The sequence below is a fragment of the Ascaphus truei genome, chromosome 14, assembly GCF_040206685.1.
Source record: "Ascaphus truei isolate aAscTru1 chromosome 14, aAscTru1.hap1, whole genome shotgun sequence".
NCBI classification, from domain to species: domain Eukaryota; kingdom Metazoa; phylum Chordata; class Amphibia; order Anura; family Ascaphidae; genus Ascaphus; species Ascaphus truei.
The window spans coordinates 40321642-40347057 of record NC_134496.1 but is presented as its reverse complement, the minus strand read 5'-3'; the positions used below and the strand labels follow the sequence as shown (position 1 = coordinate 40347057).

Here is a 25416-nt window from a genome sequence, read left to right as displayed (position 1 = left end):
TTTTTTGTACAAAGGTGTGGGATAGCTATGGACGCCTCTTGTACAACTCTCCACCACATGAGTATCCAGTAACATCTCTTTCCTGGGCTCCTGATGGAGAACTGTTTGCTGTGGGATCTTTTCATACATTGCGCCTATGTGATAAAACTGGGGTAAGTAACAATATGAAATAACTCCAGATAAATCTGCCATAGCTGTGTGTGTTCATGCACATCACTGTGGCATAGGAATTTGGGAGGAACTTTCAGTATTTAATTTTTTTGTTTGAATACCTTCGTCTGCTACCTTCATTTTGTTTTTTTTTTAAATCATTGAATTTTTGGTGTTCATATATTCCTCATTCCGCAATATAGACCGTTCCTGTTGCATTAAATGAAATATATTTTGATGAATATACTGTACATAGAGACTAAAAATGTAGCACTATGAAAAAAAAATGAAAACGTAACATATTGCGATAGAGACTTTTCCAGGCCTCTGGCAGCAGAGGATTAATATTTGATGAGAAACAGGCATACGTATATAGCATTAGATGTGTACATAATCTAGATTTATTCACTAATGTTTCCTTAGTTTAGCATCTTCTAATGTATTAGCATTTCTCTCCCAGATAGTAATAATTTTTCTAAGTATGTAATGTTATTTTTTTTTCCCCCTCTCTCTCGTCTTGGCAAGCTTGACTGTATTTCCAAGATCCCATGCTCTGTTCTGCCGTTAGCACCATTCCCTAACCTGTTTGTTTCGTTTGTCAGCAAAGCAATTCAATACAAAGTTGACCGTTCACAATCATGTTCCCATCATTTTGTATTTTATCCTTTCTCCGGATTGCAAAATGTATTGACACTTTTTTTATAATCCAGTTCATAACGGGCCGAACCCAGCCCCAGTACAGCAATCTGTTAGTTGTGAAGTGCTCTTTCAGTAAGTTTCACACTCCCTCTGCTGGACAGCACACACGCTCTTCCCAGGTTTGCTTCAGGTCTCCGTCGCTAAACCTTATTAGGGGACTAGCCAACTTAAGCCTTCAATAACAAGAGTGGTTTAGTGCAGGAGGGGCCAACTTCAGTCCTCTAGGGCCACCAACAGGTCCGGTTTTCAGGATATCCCTTCTTCAGCACAAGTGGCTCAATCAGTGGCTCAGTCGTTGAGACCCTTCGGCCTAGATTTACTAAAGGTAGATAAATGAAAACATTGGTGTTGGTGGAATTTAATAGCAGTTTTAGTTACAGTCCAATTGACTAGAGCTATATCGCCAGTGGTATAGCAGAGCTAATGGGATTCTTACCGCTGCAATATGTCAGCGATGGTTAAACATAAAAACAGAATAACACCAGACAGTCTAATATAAACAAAATAATTATGTGACGTGCTCAAGACACATACACACCCCTCCCTCTCACCTCTCTGCTCCATGCATTTTCCTCCTCCCTTTGGCTCCACCCTCAGGCTCCTGACATCTTCTGATTGGCTGCATTACTCAATCAGGATGGAGGAAGCTGCTCAGGGAAATCCCGAAGCCGATCAGATCACTATGTGTAGAGCGGTAATACTGGACGCATACATGTCCAGTGTTACCTGTAATGTTTTACTGGACAGAGTGTCCAAATACAGGACACCTGCCAACCCTACGACACGATCTCAATGTCATTCTGGTGACGTCGAGAGAAGGGGAGGGTCCTTTCCTCCCTTGCAGAGCATGATTTACCCCTAGAAAGAGAGCATAGTGGCATGACGTAAGGCAGGGCTCTTCAACACGTCCTCCAGAGGGGCAATATCAGAAAACATTTAGGAGTATTATAATATAATTTTAGATGCATTTAAAACTGTGAAAACTATAGTGTTTCGTAATTTTTGCACGTGTAACATCTGTACTACATATATTTACATTACCTGTACTTACAAGTAAGTTTGTGTGAAAAGTTGCGCTTTGCTCCTGCTAATTTCATGCTTGTTGCTTAAGCAACTGAGAATCCAATGGCCACTTCAAGGCCCTTCGTGGTCTGCATTGGGCTCGCAAGCTGCCATTCGAAGAGGCCTGACGTACAGGGTACATCATAAATGCCACTGGCATGCCTTCCCTCATGACGTCCATAGGGTACTAAAGGGGTTAATAGGATTAGAAAGAAGGCCTGGAACACTTTGTCCCTTGTTCCTCTTCACTTTCTGTGCAACATGTCATTGTTTTTGAAGCAGCAGTCCAAGCTGCCGTTTTATTTATTTATTTTGAATTTAATTTTCCCCTTTTAATATGTGCAATACACACAATAAGTAATTAGCTAACTTGCCGATCGATCTGCGAAGGTTCGGTTTGGGGGTTCACTAAATGGCTGCAGAAGAGTATTCTGCAGTCAGTGGAACACATTGGCATAATATGACACATTTCTTTGGGGAAGATCATGTGACCAGGCAGTCACTGGATATAATTGGTGCACTAGAGGGCAGGGCTCAAAAAGGAGTGTGCCAGAGCCTGTTTCAGAAGAGGAAAGGTATGCGACTTTGTAAATGGTTGCTATAGAAACAAAAAAGGCTTGTTACATTATAATACATTAAAAATGTCATTCAGAGTGGTTTAAAAAAAAGGCTACAAGTATTTTCTCATAGTACAGAACTGATTTATTTAAAAGAAAAAAAACACACGTAGGATATTGCTTGGTCTGCAGCTTTAGTAACATGTAAGCACTGAAAAACTGCTATATTATAACTTCATAAAGAAAGTGTAGTCCAAAGCCTTAAAAAAACAATGTTTAATCATTCTTCCCCAGTAGCAATGTTCTCATTAAAAATTCTAAAGTATTTTAATTGCTAAATGCATATTTAAATATTGTTTGGTAAATGATTGTGTGCGTGTGTGTGCGTGTGTGTACGTGCGAGTAAAACTTTGAACTTTCAGGAGAGTGATTCAACACTAGTTTCAAAGTTTAGTGAAGACTAAAAAGAAAAACAGATTTGTTTCTTAGGGTGGCAACTAATTGTAATACAATACCTGAAGTGTCCTGCTTAAACTAGTCTTATTATACATTGAGATTTAACTAAGAGAAAATTAAACTTGATAAGTAGCAAACGGCTGTTGAGGGGTGAGGGTTGAGGAAAGGTTAGCAGAGCTAAATCCAAACAAAGAGAGTCCTGAGTCAGCAGTTGCTGCTTTTTTTTCTGCCCCCAGGCAACAGGGCTCAAGTTTTTCTTTGCATCAATCTTTAATTATTTGGTCTAAGGACACAGAAAAGTTCACGCACATTAGAGATGAGATTAAAGTTAGCTACCCAATTTGGTTTTGAGAATGCACACTGACAGTTTGAAATTACAGGTTAATTACCATAAATATATATTAAGCCTTTTAAAATATATTTGGCTAAAATCTTTTTGAATCGGTGTATATTATCCTCCCCTATTTTTCCCATATTCCCAAATCGGTGTACGCAGTGAGAGGAGATAAATGGCATTGTCTGACATGAGGGGGCCCCAGCCAGGCCCTCTGGCAGAATCATTAGTTTTCAGCCATTAAATCATTATCTCCTCAGACAAGTCAAACGTGCTCCTGAGAGCACAGCTCCTCTCTCTGTGCCAGATTTGTTTTCTGTCTAATACTCTTTCATCAACTAGTCATGTGTGACACCAAAACTTTGCAAAGACCTCTACCAACCACAGACAGGAGGCTTTGGATGCAAACTAATGTCCACTATTACATGTGCAGATGAATTACACTGGTTAAGAGAGTTGTTCATATCACCTTATATTAGGGGTGTTGGAAATATGGGTAAATATCAGCTGATTAACATCAGGAGTAGCCAAATCCAGTCCTCAACGGTCACCAACCAGGTCAGGTTTTCATGATTGAGCCACCTGTGCTGAAGCAGGGATATCCTGAAAACCTGACCTGTTGGTAGCCCTTGTGGACTGGAGTTGGCCACCCCTGGTTTACATTCTATCAGTTGTTGGTTACCTGTTTATTTCTTGTGATTAACCCCTCTTCTGTTTTGATGATATTCCCAAATTACCACCGAGCTCGTTACATGGATATTGTCATAAGGTTTGGAGCAGAAGTACATTTGTCGATGAATAGGTGTTGTTTTTTTTTCCTCTAAACTTTCAAATGTTAAACTTTTTTTTTTTTTGCTACTTTATATATACTTCACAGTGCTCATGCTCTCTTAATTACCTCACTATAAATATTGAAATAAGTAGCCACAACTGTTATTAATTGGAGCAGTGCCACATACATGGCAGCTTTTGGGTAGCTCCATGGAAATCCACCCGCAGTTGCAGCATATGGACCCTCCTGAGCCTTTTTAAAGTTAACCTTTCGTGTTGACCAAATGAAATTCACGTGGGGATCCGGAAAGGCCAGGTCTCATTTTGACCCTTCAATTCGGGAGACATCTGGTTCAAGTGTATTTCTAATGATCTTAATAAAGGCCATTTTGGGCTAGACTCGCTGAAGAGTGCAAACAACATTTACAATCTATTATGCTCGTATCTCTGCAGTCAGAAACTGTGTGCCTAACTTAATAGCGGTGTTTTAAATGTCACCCGGGCCAATAGGAAGCTGTGATGTCATCCGGTGCGGCTTGCTTTTAGCCCACGTGACTGGGACATTTAAATTGAAAAGCAATACTGGCACCCCCCTATGGTGGTAAGTCTCTCTGGAAGCAGGGGGTCAGCAGAGCTGAAATTAACACAGTTCAGCCCCGGAGACCCCCAATTCATTGTCAATTATTCTGTATTGGTACAATTTTCAAATTATGTGGCAAACCCTTTATGGATGCCGGGGGAACCCAAGGGTTTCTGAGAACCCTGGTTGAAAAACACTGGATTAGAGCATACACTTGCTATGTATACAGAACCATAAGCGTAGCTCCCAATTCTTGGTTAGCCTTGATTCCCTGTTTTAGGGCTATTTCCTCTTACCGATGGGTTTTGTCCAGTTTTGTACTTGATATTTCTGGTGTATAATTCACTTAAGAGGAGCATGCAAAGCATTCCAGAACACTACAGCAGCAAATGGCTATAAAGTATCTGGCCTCTTTAGATGACAACGCTTTGTAAATTGCTGAGTATGTGAAATAGGCTGAAGATCCACAGACCTCTTATCAATCAAGTTCTGCTGCATAGGTCTCCTGTGCTTTGCTATTTTTTTCTCTCCATCTCTCTTGTTTACAGCTTGAGATGTCCCATGTAATTTTTGTGGTAACTAAAGTATGCATTGGCAGTGCTGTAAGATCCAGTTTTAGTTAAACTGAGGCTTCTAAAACCCAGTCTCTTACCACTGTCCACTTCTACGTAACGTCTGCAAAAGTTATATGGAACCTCTCCACCTATCAACAAGAGATGCACAGAAAACGGCAAAACACAGGAGGCTCACAGCAGAAAATGGGTAATTATGTATTATCCTTTTTTTATTTCATTTTTTTTCCCCACTGAAGAGCGTCTTTTATGATGAAACATGGTTTTGTTCTCTTTACAATTTCTTCTCCTCTTACCCGGGCAGTCTGCATGTGCTTGCAAGCTCATCAGCATATTTGGCAATACATTGCAAAGACCCTGCAGCATTAAATGGCATAAAGAAACACATTGTTTTAAGTAAGATTGATGCATGGCATCTATATTTTAGAAGTACTCGGGGTTGCTGACTTTGAAATTAATTTTCAGGCTGTTAAAATGTATTTTGTATTTTCTGCATTACATTACAGGAATTGACATTTCTTTGGAAAAAAAACAAAAAACACAATATACTGTATATAGTATGTTGTGTTGCATACCAAAACAGATATGGTATGTCTTTAGCCGTCTTATTTGTAACTAGGCATTAATCTGCACTATCGCAGTTTATCATTTTTATGACACAAAGTAGGAGGTTGAATAGATTATTAAAGCATGATGGTTGTTTTATTTTCTATAAGATATATCTTTATTGATTGTCTCAACAATACGTAAGTATATGTATAAAATGTATCAATACAATACAACAGGGGTCCTCAACACAGTGTCCGTGGCACCATGGCACCCAACAAACTTTTTTTTTTGTGGGTGCCTGGCAGTGGGGGGAAGGGGGAGAGAGTCGGGACACCTGCTCTTCCGTCTGGAGCAGGCCCGGCCTCTATCCCCCTCCCCCCCCCCTGTAGTGGACTCAGCCTCCAGTATTAGCCCCACGCCACAAGTTGGTCTGTTCGGTGCGGCCCTGGAGGCCTCCAGTTAAGAGATAGGGGGGTTGTGCCGCCGACAGCTACTGCGTGCCTCTCTCTCGTGCTGGAGGCCTCCCCCCAAGGTAAGTGTTGTGTGTGGGTGTTTGTGTGTGTTAATTGGTTTGTGCCCGCCACTCTCTCCTGAACTCTCAAGTGTGCCCTTGGGCACAAAAAGCAAAAAGGTTGGGTACCCCTGCACTACTGTATAACAATAAAGGACAGTTTTGCAAATGAAGATAATAAACATTATAATAAGTTCTGTGTAACAATAAAGAATTGAATACATGTATAATCAATATAAAGTACATGACAGTAATTTTTAGGTTTCTTCCAAATAAATGTTAAGACAGCATAAAATCTATGTTCCTTAGCAAGCATGATTAAAGTAAATAAAAAGGTTCTGTATGGTGAAAGAAGGCTTTACCATCGTGTTGCTGCTGAGAGTTTGTACTGGATATTGCTAAAAAGTACAGGCAGTCCTCGGTTATCCGACACAATGCGTTACTCAAAATGGCGTTGTAAAGCGAAACGTTGTAAAGCGAAACACACTTTCCCATAGGAACACTGTTTAAATGAAAAGTTCCATTCCTGAAGGCATTTTTAATGCTTAAATATACCAAATATTTTATGCAGGCAATAAGATATGCAGCACACACATAAATTATATAGTGTATATACTGTATTATATATATAGTATAACATAATAAATAATATATTATAAAGTATAATATAATATTATATAGTATAATATTATATATATACGCTCTTACGACGCTTTGCAACGTTGTTTATGTGAATGTTTATATATCTACACACGTACACAAAGTTGCAAAGCATCGTAAGAGCGTTGGATAAGCCATTTTGGCGTTGTAAAAATGAATATAGGTATGCATTGCATAGTGTTGGATAAGCCATTCGTTGTAAAGCGAAGCGTTGTAAAACGAGGACTACCTGTATTGGTTATTTGTAACAAAATATCAGACAGGGTGGGGGGTAAAAAGGCCCGTTCTGTTAGCAGGAGCACTACTTTTCAGCTCATCTATATGTGAATTGGTTATATATGGCACAGTGTGTTTACCACAACATTCATGTACGTGTGGGTACAGCCATTGATACCGACCGATATATGAATCAGGAACCTTTATGGATATAGGAATATAATTTCTCTGAACGTCTTCGTTCTTAGAAGCTTGAAAGATCTTTGCTTCGTTTCCTATAAATATATGTTGTCGGTCTGACAGAATGTACAATAATAATATAATATGAAAGGAAATAATTTCGCAATTTTATTTCCCAAGTAATTTTTCAGATTTTAAAGACCATTTTTGGGGGTGGGGGATTGGTTCCCCAGTACTGCTTTATAATTTTATAACCGTTTTGGTGACAGGAGAATGTGTGTACAGTGCATTGCTTTTCAATGCTTTCTTGGGCCTTTAGGCCGTGAAGACGTTGAATGCGTTTGCCTTGGGGCAGATAAAACCTCGTTATTTATTTTTTAGTTGTGCACTCTAAATCATTTGTTAATGGCACTCAGGGTTTTTGAAGCATTGACAGCCAATACTTGATGCGTCAGCACTTTATAAACCATGTGCGAAAAGTTTGTGTCAGCACTCTAAAGGCAATGTTAACATGGGAGATATATGCTATAGTAGGTCTGATGGGCCAGGCAGTTCCAGGCAGAAACAGAGACACTTAACTAAAGCCAGCTGCTCTCTTCTATTTAACAGCCAGCAACACCAATTTATAAAGGTAGCCTCCAAGTCTTGCTTCTTCATGCTGTTTTTTTCCCCCCTGACTCCAAATGTAAACAGTGGCTGAAGAAACAGGCACTCTAGGACTTAAAGGAGTGGTAGGGGGTTCAGGGTGAGTGAGAATGAGTCACATGCCACCACAGTGATTAGTGCGTGAAGAGAACCAGACCGGGCTTTCTGGTCAACAGACTTTTTTAATGTGTCTGATGTAATGGGGCTGATTCAGCAAATTGCTCCCTTGGGATTCGTCAAAACCTATTCGTGTCATTAACCCTTCCCCTGCATGTGTATCTAGTTAAATAACTTAATTAAATTATGTTTCATACTCCCCTTTCCCTTACAGTTACTGTATTTAAAAATAATGTGCAAGGGGAAAAAAAGTTGACAATTGCCTTGGCTAATATTGGATATTTACAAAGTCGAAGAAGCACAAACATTATTTAAACTTGCATGACGCAGCAGTATTAAACAGGTTTTTGTTGAATTAACGCTCAGGACATCCTCACCTATGGAAGGTACAATCTAGAGGTAAATCTAACTGTCCATAAAGGAGCAATCTCACTGTATTTATACATTTTTATTTTTTTATTTTTTATAAGTCTTTAAAAAATTAAAATAATAATTCAAACTAGGGGTCCCCAAGAACTGGGCTGTACTATTGTGAGTTCGAAGTGCTCCCCAGGTCCCTGGGATTGTGATGTATTTGTATGCCAATATTTAAGGAACTGGTTAAAGTACCCGGCTTCACACGATTGCAGACTTGAAATTGGGACTCAATCGATAATGGCACCCTCTTTAACCCGATCAATAATGTGAGTATGGTGGCACCCCCAGTCACTGATACTCCCTCCCCCAAATTATAGTGACATCAACCTTCTTCACTGACACACTCCCTCAGTGACCACGGACAACCCAACAGTGACCATCCTCTTTTACACCCCCACCTCTCCCCCTCCCTTTCGTAAACCCCCTTCTCTCTCTTATACCCCCTCACATCCTCTCCTTCCCCCCGTGTATTTAGCTCACTCCCCTTCTCACTCTTCCTTCCCCTCTCTTACACCCCCACGGCTTGTGCTCTCCCCCTAAGGAATGTTCGGAAGGTCACCAGTTTAGCGCGGCGACGACGACTAACCACATACCTCTCTGGAAAGAAAAGGCCAATCAGCTGTCTCGCACGGAGACGGAATAACCAATCAAAGACGGAGGAGTTATAAACAGGATAAAAATCCTACAATAAAAAATAAACCCCAGGTGCACATTCTTAGGGTACTTTTCTTCGTATGCATGCAAAGTTTCAGGTGTCTAGATTTCCTGGTGTTAGAGCTTTGACTGACACACATACAGTACACACTTTTTATTATAGATAAAACAAAAAAATCTACTGGGGGGCAACTAATACAAGGTGAGGTAGCTAGAGTCCTGGTGTAGTCTCTGCTTTCTATGTAAACCCCAATCAGATAAATGGAGTTTAAATCTCTGAGCATGAGGAGAACGGCTTCACATTATAGTGAATAGTGGCCAACGATGTATAGATCTCGGGAACATGAAGCAGCTGTCCGGGGTAAATCTAGAGCTGTCATGCTACGAGAAGCCTCTGTAGTAGTTTGACTTGTTTTCTTTAAAGATGATTTAGATTTATTTTTTTCTAGAAAAGCCGATTTACAGTAATAATTTGTTTTAACACATTTTATTTATCAGGTGGGAGGTCTGCCTCCTTTAAAGAACCCAGTTAAAGCTTAAGGCTGCACTTATAGTGACAGCGACGTGACGTCGCATGCGCTTATAGTAAGCACGGCACAACGGATTGGTCGCGATCGCTGGAAGTCATCTCTTTGATTTTCCGTCGCCGGCACTATAAGCGTAGCCTAAGACAGGGGGGCGCAAAAAAATTTCCCCTGCGCCCCCCTGCAGGCGGTCCCCTCACCTCCGCGCCCCCCTCACCTCCGCTCCGGTGTCATGATGCCGTGTTGCCATAGCAACGTGACGTCAAATGACCTCGTGACGCCGCATTGCCATGGCGACGCATGTGAGAAGCCGCCGGAGCCAAGGCAAGTTAGGTTTGCAGAGGCCCTGCAGCTCCCCCAGCACTTCCTTTGGGAAGCGCGCGGGGCCTCTGTAAACCCAGAGCCCCCGCGCTCATTCTTGGGGTCGCGCCCCCCAGTTTGCGCACCGCTGGCCTAAGAGACAGCACCCTGTGAATTTTGCTGGCCACTTTTTTCTTTCATACAGGGTTGTGCAACTCCAGTGCTCAAGGGCCACCAACTGCTCAGGTTTTAAGGATATCTTTGCTTCAGCACTGATTGATCCACCTGTGCTGAAGCAGGATATCCTTAAAACCTGACCTGTTGGTGGCCCTTGAGGACTGGAGTTGGCCACTCCTGTACTATAAGCACTTGATGGAAAGGTTCCTGGGGCCCATGCATTCTGTTGTAGACAGAGTGGTGTACACATTATGCTGTATATATTTTTTTGGTAACCAGAAATGCCAGTAGTAAAATGAAGGCTAAAGACTGTGAGCTCCAGCTCCTTGTGGACGTGACATCTTGACCTGAGTGGCCAGTACACAGATTTCCGTTGGTTCTTTTTCATGAAACACTTAACTTTACAAACCTTACTCCCCACATTAAGCCATTTTCCAAACCGTTTGTGGAACAAATGACTTAAATATTGTTAACATAATCAGTGTAAATATGGTAATATATACATTTTGCTTCAGCATTTAAGTGAGTATATTTGCAATAATATCATTAACACAGTTCAGAGCGAGATACTCCATTTCAGTGTAAAATGTAGTTCAGTTCTCTTCTATAATTTTCCATGGAATATTTTGGAAGATAAATCTTACTCTAGTTTAGTACTAGTGAAAAACTAACAGACGTTGATATATAATATACCCGGTCATACATTTGAATGGCTAATAAGGCACAACTTCCTTATCTGTAGTACCTTTTACATTACCTAGATGTTTCTTGGGTTAAAGCAACATTTCATGTCTAGGACCCCATATTCCAACATACACATGCTACAATGTTAAGCATCTCTTAGTAGGATTATATACTTCTAACCACTAAAGCTTCAATACCCAAAGAAACAATATTCATGCTACCGCAGCTGATTCCTTGTGCTCTTCCCCAATACATTATGGCCCATATTTACCAAGTGGTGCTATTACACAAGATGCCAGAAATATGTAAGAGCACCGTTTAGAAACTATGGGGCTATGTCTTTCTACAAACCCCAAATTGCAGCAATAATATAAAACACTACACTGACATATAGGAACTTCAAAATCAGAACTACCCGGTATGTCATTCTTTGTCTTCTAATATGAAGCCTTCAGGTCATGAATATATTTCATGTTGTAAGCTTAGTTTGTTTACACCAAGAGGAGCGTCTTAGGCAGGATTTTATTCGGTCTGGTCCATTTATCAGCATGCCATGTGTTTTTACAATAGAAACCAGGAACTGTATGATTTACATGACTACTCAAACATACTGAGTTGCTGGGGGGATTATCTGTTGGTAATGAGCAATGCTCCTGTGACTTTCAAGTGCCGCCTCCAAGCCCTTCTGGAAGTCCAAAAGCAATGGTTCAGGTGAACTTAAGTATTGTAACCTCCCCAGCCCTACTGATCAGGGGCACTCTTTTTATTTTTATCCGAAAAAATATTTGTATTTTTCTTGGTCTGAAAGCCGTCCCCACAATGCAAATAAAAATTACATGGAGAGATCGCCCTAATTCCAAATCTCTCTCATAGGAGTTTTCACGTATGGGCCAGTGTAATAATAACAGATCATGTACTTCCTCCACCATATCTCTGCTCTGAATGGGTTAAGTGTGTGCGTGTGTGCACGAGCTGTGGAATTTTTTTTGCAGACAAAACCGCTCGTTTTCTCCTTGCGGCATTCAACTTTTTATTGCGCTTCTCCTATCTGTGGATTTTGCTTGCATAGATGATCATATGGAAAGTCAGTTGTAGTTCCAGTGCACACGTAAAAGTGGAGTTACACATTTACAATCTGTAAGTCCAGTCGGCTAAAAATGGCCATAAATCATTTGTTTCATAAAGACGAGGTTAAACTTTATTTGCTGTCTACATCTGGCACTGGAAGATGAAGTCGCAGTGCATAGCTCTGCATGAGCTCGGTCTCCAATGTGAACATACAACTTGGTGATCCTGTAACTTTTTCTGTTACATGTTTTTTTTTTATCTGAAGCTATGCTTGTCAATTTGAGGTCTGGTTAGATGAGCTTGTTATGAGCATTCAGCCATTAAGACAACAGGGGTTTTTTTTGGGTTTTTTTTATGCACTCCTTTTCGGATTACTTTCACATTTGATTTATGGTCTGTAGAAGTTAATAAATAAAATGAAACCATGTAAATTATAGCTCTTATTGTGAATTTACAGAGTTTCACCGCATGTCCTGTATTGTATTTTTAAGGTGCAATCCCACTTGGTCACAATCATTTTTTTATTCTGTTTTCACGGTCTTATATTTTAGTCCTTTTTTAAAAAAAATTATTTGAGAGAATGCAGAAACAAAGGAGGAACAGGATGGTATGTTAACTACTTGTTGGTCCAATAAAATATATTATACGACCTACTCCCTCCTTTGTTACTACATGGCAGAAAGAACTAACAGGGCTCCCCACCCGTGTTTGCTTATTTCAGATAAATAATTCTTACAAGTATTTTTTGTGACTTAAAAAAAAAATGGCTGTTATGAATTTTTAAAAACTGCTTTGACTGACCCTAGTCACTGCAATTCTAGAAATACTGCAATATTAGTTTCTCAGTAATGTATGATTCAAAACAAACATATGTATACAAAATTCTGTGCTATTGTGTCCTGTTTCAATTGACAGGCTAAATTTGAAAAGTGGTGAACCTTTTGTAAAGCCAGTGTTTCAAATGGTAGATACGGTTTTTATCTTTTATTGTGATTCTCACATATGTTGGAAAGTGGGACTGCACCATTAGTGGCACAAAATATACCTTTATCTCAGATGTAGTTCATACACGTTCCACTCATAAATGGTAATGGCATGGGTGTTCATTAACCATATATTTTTATAAATGGAATAAAAAAAAATGTTTAACTACAAATATGATGAAGAAAGAATAAGGTGCACTCACTGGATTTATGTAACTGCCTCAGGTGCACAGCGATCGTCCCCCACTGGGGAGACCTATAATACAGGACACATCCCCCTAAAACAGGAAGGAGTCAGCACTCCAGAGGTCTTCATGCAAAAAAAGGACATTTTAATCCACACAGATCAACGTTTCGGTCAAACACACTGACCTTTGTCATCTGGACAAAGATCATCTTGTCATCTTGACAAAGGCCAGTGTGTTTCACCGAAACGTTGATCTGTGTGGATTAAATGTCCTCTTTTTGTATGAAGACCTCTGGAGTGCCGGCTCCTCCTTGTTTTAGGAGAATGTGTCCTGTAACTACAAATATGCACATGTCTTTTAAGAAGCAGACATCCCAAAATACAGTACAGTATACTGAATTTAATTTCCATGGGGGGGGGGGGGGGGAATCTAGAACAAGTATACATTTTTGTCCATATATAGGTTTCTCTTAACAAATGGGTGAAGGAAATTTGGATATTTTCCACAATGACACTGTAACTATGTAATAAATCAGACTGAAACACAACATATATTTTTATTGTATTGCTTATGTATCTTGTTTTATCTTTGTTTTTCTGTTCCTGATTCATTCTTATTTCGTGAGAAATGCACATTTACAATCTTCTTTTCAATACATGAAAGCCATACTGAGCAACTAAGAAGGCTATATCATTTTATATACTCAATCTGTTTTGTATTTTTGTGACTGACTACTTAAATAGAACTGTCGGAACACTTTCTGATGTCAAAAGGGGGCGGTTTATCTCATTTCTGGTTCCAGTTCTATTTTGATTTCTTATTACTGCTATTGACTTCTTAGGAACTGAAATAAAAATGCACAGCTCTTTCGTTTATCGATGTCCACATTACATTACTGCAGGCAAGGCCAACACCAGTCTTCAAGGGCCACCAACAGATCGGGTTTTCAGGATATCCCTGCTTCAGCACAGGTGGCTCAGTCTTTGACTGTTCCACTGTTTGAGCCCTTGTGCTGAAGCAGAGATCCTGAAAACCTGACCTGTTGGTGGCCCTTGAGGACTGGAATTGAGCCCCCCTGCATTACTGCATTCCCCTATCTTTAATGTGTGCTTTGTGTGGTCACAGAGTTTTGATTTGTATGCCAGCGTTCCTTCCATTTTTCTTTCTGTCAGTGATACATTCTTAGCATGTTTTATCAAATGCACAGTTGTTTTAATCTGTGTGGATGGCATGTATTCTATTTTTTTATACAGTTGGAGATTGTGATAAAATGTAAACTTTCAAATTAGTACCAACGTTTTTCCTTCTTTTATGCCCAACATTCCACGCTAGCGAGTCACGTTTCTAATCATTCCAAAACACCTGGGAATATATCATAAGAATCATTCAATGGTTATAGCTGTTCTGTTATCCCACAGAATGTATTATGAACCAAGTGCTAAGCCCATTTAATTCCCTCTGTATTTGATAGAAAATCCTCTACAAGGCACGTGGGAGGTAAGGCAAGCTTACTGCTTTCAAAGAACAAGTGTAATACAACAGTACACTTGTAGGGGGAAATTATTTGTGAAACAGCTACTTAATTTCAGCTTTCCCTATGTTTTCTCTAGAGACTGTTCACATACTAAACTGGCTCTAAGGCAAGATGTCAGGCGTGCTTAACTTACGGAGAAGTCGGGGGAAATCTGTTACCGTTCTTTTTGTTATGGGGGAACTACCATCAAATCTCTCTGCATACTGCAGGAGTGGCCAACCAGTCTTTAAGGGGACACCAACAGGCCAGGTTTTAAGGATATCCCTGCTTCAGCACAGGGGACTCAATAGTGGCTCAGTCTTCGACTGTTGGTGTCCCCTTAAAGACTAGAGTTGGCCACCCCTAGCATACTACATAACATATTTATTTGGCTTCAACCATTACCTGATCCAAATAAATGACAATGTTATACTTTTTTTTTTTTTTTACCCTGATCTCATCTTTCATTGTCAAATTCCACCAAACGGTTTCCTTCTCTGGGTACGAATTTGCGGGACTCATTGCCCCGGAGTCATCAAAACGTGATCTGCAGTATCGTACCTGAATCGGCGATATCCGCCATTGACTTGAAGATCATATATTGCTGATTCATGTGCGATAAATGCTTTATTGTTCCATCCTCCTATTTGAAACAGCTGATTTTAACTAAAGGATAATTTCCTCATTTTCTCCCAACGGAAACCGTATTCATAGAATGTTCGATACGTTTTCTTGTTTGTATTATTCAGCTACTGTACATATATGATATATTCAAAATTGTATGAAAACATTTTATATATCACTTTTTGCCAGTTGTGTAGTAACTTGCTAAGATGGGCTACTTTCTAGTACAACACGTAGATTTACTTTTCCGGGAAAGCTTTCGTTTATTTAAAAAAATATATATATTAGAATTTCAATCGCGCAATAAGTGGTTTTACATTATCATACTTCACAATTTGTACTCTCAATGCAACACTGAAAAAAGAAAATAGGTGCAAAACAGCGCTAGGGTTCTCAATGCAACACTACCTTAAAAAACCTTTTTTGAAAAAACAAAGCCCTCCTAAGTATAGTCAACATCACGATTTTGTACGCACCAAACATTTAAGCAACTCTTCCAAGTACTGTATAGCAATAAAATAAATTGACTAGCAGTATTTCAAGATGGTCCTTCTGTTCCACTTGTCTTACCCTATTATATTGATATAACAACATTTGACAAGTGTCCCGGGAGCCTGATATTTTGTGGGTTCATGGGTACTGCAAAATAAATTAAAGTACTAAATATGGCAAAAACATTAAATATTCCTTCCCTAAAGCACATGATGTATCCAGCATATTTTGTATTTGGACATATTTTGCCTTCACCAGATGGGATTTTCTGCTCTTTGTAGTTATTGGATAAAGTTCCTTTTCAGTTTGTGATTAATGAGTATTGTAATTGGCTTTTACATTTCAGCAGTGTTGGTTAAATTTGCCTCATCCCTTTCCTGCTCAGATATTCAGTTAATTCTAATATCGGTGAACGTATTGTTAATGCCTCTCCCAGACATGAACTGCTTGCAGTATCATCTCCTGTATCAGAGCTGGTGGAGTGGCTAATGCACGGTGCTACCTGGTTTTCTGATCACTGACATGCAGCTGTTTAACCAGGGGTGACCACCTCCAGTCTTCGGGGGCCACCAACGGGTCAGGTTTTCAGGTTAGCCCTGCTGCAGCAGAGGTGGCTCAATCAATCTTTGACTGAGCCTCTGAGCCACTTCTGCTGAAGCAGGGATACCCTGAAAACCTGACCTGTTGGTAGCCCTTGAAGACTGGAGTTGGCCACGCCCTGCGTTACAGGTTCACCTAGTCACAGTCAAAATGAACATTTTAAACCCTTCTTTACCCACCAGTTTTCATGGACTTGTATAAAAACAAAGTGTTGCCGGCCAATCCTTGAGATGTAACATAGCAGGTCATGTTGAAATGAAATATTTTGTATTCTTTTCCAGTGGTCCTACGCCTTAGAAAAACCAAATACAGGCAGTATCTTTAATATGGCTTGGTCTATTGATGGCACTCAGATTGCTGGTGCTTGTGGGAATGGGCACGTCATCTTTGCTCATGTCGTGGAACAGCACTGGGAATGGAAGAATTTTGAAGTTACTTTGACCAAAAGACGTGCCATGCAGGTATGGATTATATTTTGCATTCTAATGGAAAGGAAGGACAGTCTAGAAAGAGTACATCTCGTTTCTAATTACTGAATCTCCTGTTCTTTTGTGCGTTGTTTGTATTTGATCTTTATGTAATATGTATTATGTCCCCCAGTTACGAGGGAAAATAAAAAGGTTGTATCATTCTCTAGCCATCTCTGAGTGGGTTACTGTTCTCTAGCCATCTCTGAGTGGGTTACTGGCTATGCGATTCTTTAACTCAGGTTGTGCGGAAAAACTGTAATGTGGTAGGCATAAGCTTATAGGGCTCCATGTTAACATGGATAAGAAGCAAAAGATGACACTGTGCTCAAATGCATGTTATTACCCAGAATCCCTGGCTGCAGTGGAAGCATTGTATGCTAAAAGATAATGGTGAAAGGCCGGGTTTCAGAGCTGTCCGAGATGTGACTGTGCTCTGACTGGTCTGTGGTATTTTTAGTTGCTGTTCAGTGAAATGTTTTTGCTCCTTTTTTTTTTTTTTACTCACCATAGCTTATCTTGTATCGTTCTCTACACTTTCTTTGTGCATAGTGAAAGCGAGTGCTACTTGCCTCGCGCAAGCTTTCCTCTCCGGCGATGTGTGGACTGTAGGTTTTTGGAAAGCGAGTGAGGGGGTGGGCGTGGTCATGACATGGGGGGGCGTGTCAAGGAAGTGTCATGCCTGAGAACACGCCTTTAGCAAATAATAAAATGCATAATGCCATGCAATAACAGAAGTATTCTGCAAACATATATACACTGTCATGCATGAAAACATGCCTTGTTAAAAAATATATATAAAATGTGATGCAATGAAATAAGCATTGTACACTACAATTTTTTTTTAAAAAAATAAACAATTATATACAAGTAATGAACAATATATCAGAAATTTCTCTCCATAAATTATCATGATTATATTTTTATATATAATATAGTCATTGGTATGGAGGTTTGCACTCACGTTTGTTAGAAGGCAGATGCTTGTCCCATATGAAGCATATAGACATGTGGTAACCAGGGGGATCCTGATGACAAAAGACAGCACACCGCAGTAATAATCCAAAAAGTGTGTATTGTGAACACAGGGCCGCCAACGTTTCGGTCCTCGTAGAGGGACCTTCCTCAGGGCAGTGCCTGGTTACCACATGTCTATATATATATATATATATATATTTGATATTCACGTTTGTAAACCCCAGAAATCACATTTTCAATAGTTGAGTTGTCCATATTCTCACAGCGAGCACAACTCCACTGACAGTCATTTGGACAGTGTCCAGGCAGAATAGCTTACTACATTTTCATTGGCTGTTAGCCGCTCACATGACCAGGCAGAGTACGTGCACTACAAACAAATGTGTGTATTCCAAAGCACATGGCCATAGTGAGTGCGAGCTTGCACGTGAGGTACAAGGATACCAAAAGCAGAGGAGACAAACTTGTTTGCTATTGCAGCGAGACAGCCTGGTCATGTGAGCGGCTAAGGCTGAGGTCCGCTGCACGCGCGTTAGCGAGGCTGGCGGCGCGTGCAGCCGAGTCCCCAGGTCTGCGGGGGGCGTGATGGGGTGGGAAGAGGGCGCGGCTGTGACGTCACGCGGCAGGTTCGCCCTCATTGGCTGAACCGCCGGGGGCATGGCATAGCGCTTCGTCGCCCGTGGCCAGCTCAATTTGCAGGTATCACTGAAAAACTCGGCGCGCAGCGGGCTCGGTTCGCGACGCCCCCCCCTCGCAGCGTGCCCAGCCCCATTGAGGGGTGGCTCTTGTCCCTGCAGCGTCCACCACAGCGGGTGCTGCAGTAGCCAGCAGGGACCTGGCCTTACAGTCAATGAAAATTTAGTAAGCTATTCTGCCTGGACACTGTTCAAATGACTTTGTGTCAGTGGAGTTGATAATTTATGGAGAGAAATTTCTGATGTATTGTCCATTACTTGTACATAATTATTCATTTATTTATTTAAATTTTTTTGTAGTGTACAGTACAATGCTTATTTCAATGCATCACATTTTATAAAAACTTTTATCAAGGCATGTTTTCATGCATGACAGTGTATATATATTTCTGCAGACGCCTTCTGTTACTGCATGGCGTTATGCATTTTATTATTTGCTAAAGGTGTGTTCTCAGGCATGACACTTCCTTGACACGCCCCCCCACATCATGACCGCGCCCACCCCCTCGCTCGCTTTCCAAAAACCTACAGTTCACACTTCGCTGTAGAGGAAAGCTCGCGTGAGGCAAGTAGCACTGTAGCGCTCACTTTCATTATGAACAAAGCCTAAGGCCGCGTCCATGTTTAGTGCTTGCGGGCTGAGGCGTGCTTCCGCTCGGCATTGAGCCCCTACAGCCGCAATGAGAGCGGCTTTAGTAAGGGCTCGCCTATGCTTCCGCGCGCTTGCGGAAGCGTAGGTCTTAGGGAAATTTTAAATTTTCCCGCTTGCCGGAGCGCAGGGCCGGTCACGTGAGCGGTTCGCCCAATGAGGGCGAACCAGCTCCGTGATGTCACTGGCCCGCCCGCCGACACGCCCACGGACAGCGCGCTGTCTAAGGCCAGGGAAAGCGCCCGCTTTCCCTCAGCCTCAGCACGCCTCCGCACGCCAGCAACAACCATGGACGAAGCCTAAGGCTGCGTCCATACAGCCTTCAGCCGCGCGCGCCCATGACGTCACCCACGTGAAGTTGGTGTGTTTTTTTGGACATGCTAGAAGCGCCGTCGGTGGCGTGTCTGTGACGTCACGGAGCTGGTTCGCCCTCATTGGGCGAACCACTCACGTGACCTGACGTCGCGCCGAGGAATCAGTTTCAACTGATTCCTCTCACAACGCGCGCCCCCTCCTGCTGTCGCCCATGCGGTCTATGGGCGCGATTAATGCCATGTGATCGCGCCAGGTATGGAGGCCTCTGCGCGTTCTTCTTCAGCAGCATGGACTGCGCCTAAGAATGTCTGGAACTTCGAACGCTCATTCAGGATATGTTTAATAGCTGTCTCATACTGCCTTTGTGTTTTTGTCTGATTAGGCCTTTCTTTGAAAATTCAGAGCAGCGGACACCTTTCCTGAGCAATACATTGTAGGCCCATTTAGCAGTTAAGGGGTTAAGAAGCCTCGGAAAAATGACTTTATACCGATATTACTCCGAGATTGGAAATTGCTGGATGATCTCCCAGTGAAATATGTGATTATGGGAACATTTATAATGAAAATGCTTTAGAACCCGGCTGAAGCTTTAAAACCTGTTGTGTGCTTTTAGGTACGCAACGTAATGAACGACGCCATAGATTTACTGGAATTCCGTGACCGAGTGATTAAGGCTTCTTTGAACCATGGCTATTTAGTTGTTTCAACCTCTCTTCAGTGTTACGTGTTTAGGTAAGTAGTTGCATGTCTGTGAACGGTTTCCTTTGATTCATTGGTTTTCAATCATGTGCAGGACGAAGGTCTTTTAACCCAACACAATACTAAACTCCGATCCTTTGTTAAAATACTGTCATAGGAAGCAGGTGGTACTGTTACTGCTAATCCACTCTGCAGTGGTGAAAAGTTGAAGGATCAAAACATCTGTAATACTGCCAAGAAAAACCTTTCAAGTAATTGTTTGCGTAGCTTTTCAATATAAGTATGGTCACCTATTTTGCAAAGTGAAAGGGTGGCTTCCAGCTCCATTGTTGTAAGTTCATGATCTAGGCCCTTATTAAATGGATGGGAATCCACATTTGGGAACAGCTGCAAAAAAAAAAAAAAAAAAAATCTTTTTGTTTTCATTCAAACCATATCTTTGCTTTTTACTGCGTCTTTCGAAGAAGCCTCTTCTGCATCCTCTGATAGAAGTAGCTGTGTAGTGATTGTCTCGTACAAGCCAGAAACCGTACTCATTTTGGGGGTTGAACGTTACCATATTCATTAATGTAAAGGATTTTTATTTTTCATAGACTTACATTTAAAGCAGAATTGCTTTTTTTTTATTTTGAAAGTAGTTTTTGCAAGCTCAAATGCATACGTAACATGAAATGACAGCATATTTTGATTGCCCATCATTCAGAGTAATTGTAATAACTATTAGCATGGGGAGACTCTCTAAAATCCATCAAAATACAAACTCGTTAGGCGAAGAAAAAAAAATGATGATACTAATAATGTTTTGCATCAGCATTTAACCTGATTTTTATGTCACAGAAGGAAACCGGTTTGGAATTGGATGTAACCTTTAGTTACATTAACTTGATCACTATAATCAATAAGTACTGGTGGTCCGTCATAACGGAAGGAAATTAATACTGCTGCTTATAAGTAGAAGAGAACACAAGAAACCCATTTCTTGGGTTTTGATATTTAAACTTTCTCTTGCAGAATGTAATTTTTGCAAAGAAGGAATGAAAAAGAGCATGTCTTATTCTAAATAAACCCAAAAGTGTTGAGCGTTTAGAAGTACAAAACCACCCAGTATGGAAATTTGATATGTATATGTTTGTGTATTTGCAATCCTTAACATATACTGTACTCTGCTTCTGCCCTAGTACGAAGAACTGGAACACACCTCTAATTTTCGACCTTAAAGAAGGAACTGTTAGCTTGATTCTACAGTGTGAAAGGTAAACACTCTATATCGTTTTCCCTTTTAATTTTCGGTTCATACACAGCCTTCATATCTTCTTTCTCCTGCCCGTTGATTCCACCCCCACTTCTGCTGTTCTAATCATGTTTGTTGCAGGTTTGGTAAATAAACCAGAAAGATTTAGAACTGGAGGAGTTCTGCAAACAGAGCAGGAGGGTTTCCATGTAGCATTCCTCTGTCAAGGAAATATATCAAATTAAGGCACATTTACTGCTTTTGAGAACATAAAACACGTTCTTATGCAACTCTGAAAAAATAGATTACTGGATTAATAATCTCCTGTTATCTCAATTTTAATAGTTGAAATGTAATAGTAAATGCACCTTTATTAACTCCCCTACTTATTTATTCTCTATGTATAAAACCCAGTCACACTTCAATTTAGGAATAATTCTGTGAACAACACAGTGAAATGCTCCTTTTAGTGCCTACATTGCTGAGCTATTCTTTGGGTCTTGCGATGCATAACAGAACAATGCATTGCTAAAGTTCTAACACTGAATTGGTTAAACTGTGTGGGTGTGTACATACTGACAAATACTTCTAAATGCACATGGCTAATTTGAATCAGAAGCCCTCTTATGGCATCCCTTTCCAATAAGCCATGTGCTCTGTGTTTGCTAACAAATGACATTCCTTTCTGCATTCCTCTCTGCTCTAGTGTGTATTAGAGGGGTGGATCAAAAGCCTGTTTCAAGGTCAGCAAAGCAGAGAAATAACACCGCACAGTTATAACCGTATGCGATTGAACTGATCCAGCAACCTGAATTGTATTTTTACAAATATTTACAATTAAATTCTACATATTGATATGCAGCATGAAATTTGAATACAAACTGACTGTATGTATATATTTGAAAGATTGTAGAAATGATAAGCCTTTGTATCTATTTAAAGCACTCTATAAAATTGCAGGAATACGGTTTGCAATAATTGGACATATTACCTTGCTCAGGGGTGGCTAACTCCAGTCTCTAACGGCCACCAACAGGTCAGGTTTTCAGGATATCCCTGTTTCAGTCAACGACTGAGCCACTGATTGATCCACCTGTGCTGAAGCAGGGATATCCTGAAAACCTGACCTGTTGGTGGCCCTTGGGGACTGGAGTTGGCCACCCCTGGCCTAGCTGCTGAACCCCACTTCGGGGAAGCAAACAAATATTTAATTCCAGTATACATGTACCTGCAACATGCGAACTTTCTTTCTTTGCCTGCAGGCATTTCCTCCTGGTGGATGGAGGCAACTTCTTTTTATATTCCTATGAAGGTCGCCTCATCTCATCTCCTAAGATCCCAGGCATGAGAACCGATATTCTCAATGCGCAAACTGTGTCTTTGAGCAACGATTCTATTGCTATAAAGGACAAAGCAGACGAAAGATGTAAGTTCCAATTTTAGATTTAGTTGTTCATTACTAAAAGCATTCATTCAGCTTCTCACACTTGTCTCTTGTTAAGGGATAAATATTTGCATAACAATAACACAAAAGTCTTTCATGGAGAGGGGAAGTTTACGCACAATTTTTAATACTGTATAAACATGTTTGATGCACAGTTGATATCAAGCCTTTGCTCTCTGGACTACAAATCAGGTACACAAGTAAGTTATAGTGCATAAAAAAGTGCCAATGATCCACCATATAGTAATCTTAAAGAGCCTGTATGAGCCCATTCACATCTTAGACAGGTCCACAAAGGCGCCTTAGCCCATAATCACACACATACCGTGCTTCCACTGCAGCAAAGGATTCTGGAAGCATGTTATGCTATGTGATTATGGGATCAGGCCGGTTTGTGGACCTCTCTCAGACATGTGAAAGTGCTCATAAGTGTTCTGGACTACTAAGCTTCTTCTCATTCGATTCATTCAGGACTCCTCTTCCTTAATGTTACTTTGATGTCTAAAGCACTTATTCCCATGATCTGTTATTTATATTATCTGTTATTTATTTGATTACCACGTGTATTACTACTGTGAAGCGCTATGTACATTAATGGCGCTATATAAATAAAGACATACAATACGTGTTAATAGTTTTTTTGTTTTTTTTTAATACTCGTTTATTGTATGCTTTCTGCTTTTAATTGTCCTAGTTTGTTAGCAAGCAGACTCGCAATAAACCCAAATACAGATAGAAGTCACAGAACTGATTATGGACACCCATGATATTTGTAGCTTTCCTTCTGATGCGACATGAGTGGTTAATGCAAAGTATTTTTGTGTTTAATATCACTTTAATCTTCACTTTACAAACAACTCCTCCACCTTTCTCCTCTTTTCTTTCCACATTACCCTTTGGATTTGTAACCTTTGTTTTCTCCTGGTCTCGATGTGTCTCTGTCATCCCAAGCTCTACAGCTTTCTTTAATCCAGTTACTCCCTCTGGTTAGTTTACAAACCTGTAGAACTTTCTCTTTTTTTTTCCTACTCCACCATCCTATCTGCAAAACATTTGTTGTAAGATATACATAGTTAGTACTGAGTGACGTTCAGACTAGTGGAGAAAAACTATGCAGAATAAATTACCGTAGTACTCCCATTTTAAATTGCGAAAGCTCCAGATCAGACAGAATAAGGGTCTATGAACAAGTTACTTTGGATGGTAATCATTTCCCTTAGGGTATTCTATGCTGCATGCAGTTTGTCTTCTTTGGGTAGCTTATTTGTGTTTAACAAAGACATTCTGGTTGGGAATTCAGAAACTGACAATGTGTTTTTGTATTTTTCTTTTTAACCTTCAGGTATCTATTTGTTTGATGCATTATCAGGGAAACCACTAGGCGATGGGAAACCTCTCACACATAAGGTATTGATAATATAATTTTGCTATTATTATAGTAATTATAGTGAATGAGCTTTTTTTCCTCTCTGCCTTTGGTGCAGTCCTTGTATCATTATATTCTGAAAATGTTAAACTTTACAAAAGACCTATGTTGCTAGCGGAGAGTGTAACTGCTGTGTAACTAGGGCATTGTCTCCACTATGGATTTCCTCCAGCTGGACCACACACAGTTGAGAATAAAATTCTTTGGGTAGTGAGGAATATTATGCTGCCACATGCCTTTATAAAATGTTATCTGCAAGAAACTGGACTATTTGTGTGGCTGCATAGGGGACAAAAGGCAACAGACTTTAGAACTTTTGTCTCAATGTCACAAAGAGGGTACAATGATCTCAGACAGGGTCGTTTTCCCCCCCTCTAAGAGACCCTTTTCCAACCTGAAGGAGATTGCTCTAGCCAATGACACAAAAGACAGAAGTACAGAGGTTTTTAACCTCTATTCTCTAGGGGCGCCCTTAATCACGGTGCTCAGTTTATGAGGCACCCCTACAACAGGACAGTTTGTCCCAGAAGAGACAGACAATCACACACATATATATATATATATACAGTGTTCGACAAACCTATACATTTGCTCGCCCCGGGCGAGTGGATTTAACCCCCGGGCGAGTAAATATTGGCCCATGCAGCACACGTTTGGTACTAGGTGGCGAGTAGATTTTTTTTGTGCGGCGAGTAGATTTTTTGGTGATTTGTCAACCACTGTGTGTGTGTGTGTGTGTGTGTGTGTGTGTGTGTGTGTATATGTGTGTATATGTGTGTATATGTGTGTATGTATGTATGTATGTATATGTATATATGTATATATGTATATATGTATGTATATATATATATATATATATATATATATATATATATATATATATATATATATATATATATATATATATACACACACACACATACACAGAGAGAGAGAGTGTCCGTCCACTCCAGCAGGAGCAGACACAAGACGGCACTCAAAAGTAAGTAAGAAAACTTGTATTTAAAAATAAACATAGCCCAAACATGACCAACGTTTCGGTCCTGCTGGAGTGGATTACTTTTCTCTTACTAATGGTATAAGACATGCACCGCAAACTATTTATGGTATTGGGAGTATATATATTCCAATCCACCACACTGCAAAATGGGAGCACAACATGTTAAACTATTATCACCCATTTTAATTCATAAGCTAATTTTTTTAATGGACAGTGCAGCAGTGTGTGC

The 25416-nt window shown here is 40.3% G+C and overlaps 1 protein-coding gene across 7 annotated transcripts in view; it reads left to right on the top strand.

The window, feature by feature from the left end:
- The window catches only part of IFT80 (intraflagellar transport 80), a 63130-nt gene that overhangs the window by 12138 nt on the left and 25576 nt on the right, over window positions 1–25416 (top strand). For all 7 annotated transcript variants that reach the window (XM_075570593.1, XM_075570596.1, XM_075570595.1 and 4 more), the window contains exons 8-13: window positions 15–152; window positions 16565–16744; window positions 20001–20119; window positions 21265–21339; window positions 22580–22743; window positions 24104–24168. In XM_075570593.1, coding sequence (XP_075426708.1) covers window positions 15–152; window positions 16565–16744; window positions 20001–20119; window positions 21265–21339; window positions 22580–22743; window positions 24104–24168 — 741 coding nt within the window. The remainder of the gene's footprint in view (window positions 1–14; window positions 153–16564; window positions 16745–20000; window positions 20120–21264; window positions 21340–22579; window positions 22744–24103; window positions 24169–25416) is intronic.